This window comes from Aureococcus anophagefferens (assembly GCF_000186865.1).
Source record: "Aureococcus anophagefferens unplaced genomic scaffold AURANscaffold_34, whole genome shotgun sequence".
NCBI classification, from domain to species: domain Eukaryota; class Pelagophyceae; order Pelagomonadales; family Pelagomonadaceae; genus Aureococcus; species Aureococcus anophagefferens.
The window spans coordinates 350,480-353,702 of NW_008705592.1; the positions used below are offsets into that span (position 1 = coordinate 350,480).

Here is a 3,223-nt window from a genome sequence, read left to right on the forward strand (position 1 = left end):
CCTCGGCCGCGACGTGCACGCCCTGCTCCACGCGACGTCGCTCAACGGCTTCCTCCTGGGCTGGTTCCTCGACGGCCTCTGCCTCCGGTGGTACGTCGCCGCGGCGAACGGCCGCGACGACCCCGCCGTCGCCGAGGCCCGGGTCCTGGCCTGGCACAGCCTCGGCGGCCTGCTCGGCCCCGCGCGGCTCGTGCTGTCCCTCGCCCTGGCGGCGGCCTGGGGCCACGTCGCCGCGGCCGCGGTCCCGCCGTTCGCGGACGGCCGCGCGCCGCCGGGCCGCGAGGCCCTCTGCCTCGCGCGCGCCGCCGCGGCGACCCTGGCCGCGGCGGCCGCGGCCGCGGCCGCCCAGGGCGAGCTCTTCCTCTGCCGGGCGCGCGCGTCCTTCCGGGCCGCGCGGGGAACGGCGGCCGCCGTCGCGCTGCTGCGCCGCCCCGCGCGCGCGTCACATCTTCGACCCGACTTCGATGTGCATCGACGGGTTCGACGCGCGCGCTTCGGCGGCGCCACTCGACGAGAGCACGCGTCCCAAACATCGGCCGACTCGACGTCGAGCGTCGTACGGCGCGGCCCCGACGTCCCGGCTCACCGGTCGATGCGCGCGCAGGCTCTGCCTGCCGGCGAAGACCCGCGCGACGATCGCCGCCGACGGCGAGTACGACGCCCTCGTCGTCTCCGTCGCCGTCGCCGCCGTCGCGGGCGCGCGCGCGTCGCGCGCGTTCGTCGACCCGCGCGCGCCGCCGGCGGCGGCGCGCGCGCGGCCGGCGCCGGCGCCGCGGCGCGCCGCCGCGCGGCTCGCCGGCCACGTCGCCGCGGCGGCGCTCTTCTACGCGGCGGCGCTCTCCGGCGGCTCTCCGGCGGCCCGGGGCGTCCGGCGGCCCCTCGTCCTCGGGGCCCGGTGCGCCCTCGCGCGCGACGCCGCCGCCTGCGCGTCGCGGCGCCGCTACCTCGGCAAGGTCGCCGCGCGGAACCGACTCCACAAGGCGCGGCGCGCGCTCGGCCTCGCCCGCGGCGCGACGCTCGACGACGCGAAGCGCGCGCGCAAGCGCGTCGCCCTCGAGTTCCACCCGGACAAGAACCCGTCCCCCGACGCGCGCGACGTCTTCGGCCGGGCCGAGGCCGCCTACGAGCTCCTCGCCGCGGAGTTCAAGCGCGAGCGCGCCGCCAAGGGGGGCGACCTCTAGGGCTGCGCGCGCGTAAATCTTATCTTGATGAGGGGCCTACTCCTACTTCTTGGCGACGCACTTTTCCTTCTTCTTCTTCCACTTGCAGCCGGCCTTTATGCACTTCTTTTCCTTCTTCTGCTTCTCGCAGGAGACTACCGAGCACTCCTCCTGGCACGTCGTCGATCCAGCCTCGTCCGCGTGTTTGCCGGCCGGGCACTTCTCGCACTTGCTCTGGCCAGGGCCGCTGATGGTGCCCGCCGGGCAAAGCTCTTGCGAGGTCGCGCCGTCCTTTGAGGTGTAGGAGCCCGCGTTCGCAATCGAGCACGTCGTCGATCCATACGTGGCCGCGTATTTGCCGGCCGGGCACTCGTCGCACGCGCTCTTGCCGAACTCCTCGGCGAACGTGCCCGCGTCGCAGAGCCAGCACGTCGTGGACCCGGCCTCGGACGCGTAGGTGCCGGGTTGACACATGTCGCACTTGCTCTGGCCGGCGCCGCTGCGTTCTCCTGGTTCGCAGCGGACTTCCGAGGTCGCGCCCGGCTTCGCGACAAAGCTGCCCGCCGACGCGACCGTGCAGGTCGCCGATCCGTGCTCGGAAGCATACGATCCTTCGGCGCACGGGGTGCACTCCGTGGCCGCGGCGCCTGAATAGCTCCCGGCTTTGCACGGCACTTGTGCAGAGCAGGGCCACACAAGGGCGAGGGGCCGACCCGAGAACCCGCGAAACCCTCGGGAGGGTAAGGGTGAGGGGCCGCCAAATTCCCAGAACCCTTGGCTCGGGTACGGGTGCGGGTACCGACGAAAAGCCACGGGTGCGAGGGACGCCCCTTACCCTCGAGGGTGTCCCGCGCCTGGCCGACCTCCTGATTTCCGTTCGAGGGCGTGTAATGCAGCTGCCAGGTTGTCGGGTCGATCCAAAAGCAGCTTAATTTGCGCGTCCGAATCCAAATTCGGCGGTTTCCATATATTTTTTTTTTAAATTAGAGGATTTTGGTAGGGTGCCACCCGCGGGTAAGGGTAAGGGTGCCCAAATTCCCAGGACCCGTGATAACGGGTGCGGGTAAGGGTTTCGGACCGGAGGGTGAGGGTAAAGGTGCGGGGCTCCGTCGGCCAAGAACCCTGACCCGCACCCGTCGGCCCCTTGTGTGGCCCTGGTGCAGAGGCGCCTTCGTCCGCGCAAAAGTTGCCGGCTTCCGCGATCATGCACCAATCCGCGCCCTTGCCGGCGTATCGACCGGCTTCACAATCCGCGCAGGACGTCGCCACCGAGAAGGAATATTTGCCAGCCTTGCACGCCTTCTCCTTCGAGGCGCCGGAGCCTTTCACGTAGGATCCAGGGCTGGAGAATCGGCACGAGGTCTTTCCTGAATCGGGCTGAAACGTGCCGGGTTCGCAGTTGTCGCACGCGGCTGCGCCGACGCCAGCCGTGAACTTGCCCGGAGCGCACGCTTCCTGCGCGGTCGCGCCGACCTCGGCCACGAAATAGCCCGCGCTGGATAACTTGCAATTGTTCTGACCTTCCGTCTCGGTGTACGAACCGGGGTCGCACGGGACGCACTCGGACGCCCCGCACAGCGAGTACGTGCCCGGAGCGCACGCTTCCTCCGCGGTCGCGCCGACCAGGAGTGCCAAGACGACGCGGAGTGCCGAGACGACGCTCACCGCCATCGCTTCGTGGTCCAACCTGCCGCGGGCGGGGAGGTCGTCCAGGCGGAGCGCGAGCAGTATGACCTCGAAATGAGCAGTGGCGCATTTCAAGCCATTTGGCGACGCTGACCGCCGACGAGGCGTCCGACGCCCTCTCTTCACCCAGGCGTTCACCCGCCTGCGGACCCCAGGCGAGCTAGGGAGAGGGGTCCTTCGCCGCTTTCGAGTTGGCCGGGGGTCCGCAGGCGGGTGACCTCTCTTAAAGGCCTTCTTTAAAACGCAGGGGTCCCGGGCGCGCGGCTCGGCGGCGGTCATCGCGGGGGCGCGTCGACGGCGAGGACGACGGTGCGGTCCGTGTTCGCGAGGGGGCGGGCCTTGGCCGTGAGCTCGTCGAGGGACAGGTGGGCGACGTC

At 70.9% G+C, this 3,223-nt stretch overlaps 1 protein-coding gene across 1 annotated transcript; it reads right to left on the reverse strand.

Annotated features, from left to right (window-relative positions):
* Window positions 1-1,445: 1,445 nt before the first annotated feature.
* AURANDRAFT_6921 (hypothetical protein) lies at window positions 1,446-2,720 on the reverse strand (the record flags this gene model as incomplete). The annotated part of the gene is made up of 2 exons (XM_009042598.1): window positions 1,446-1,659; window positions 2,518-2,720. Coding segments are annotated over 2 exons (417 nt in total), but the record flags the coding sequence as incomplete, so codon positions are not given.
* Between the last annotated feature and the right edge of the window lie 503 nt (window positions 2,721-3,223).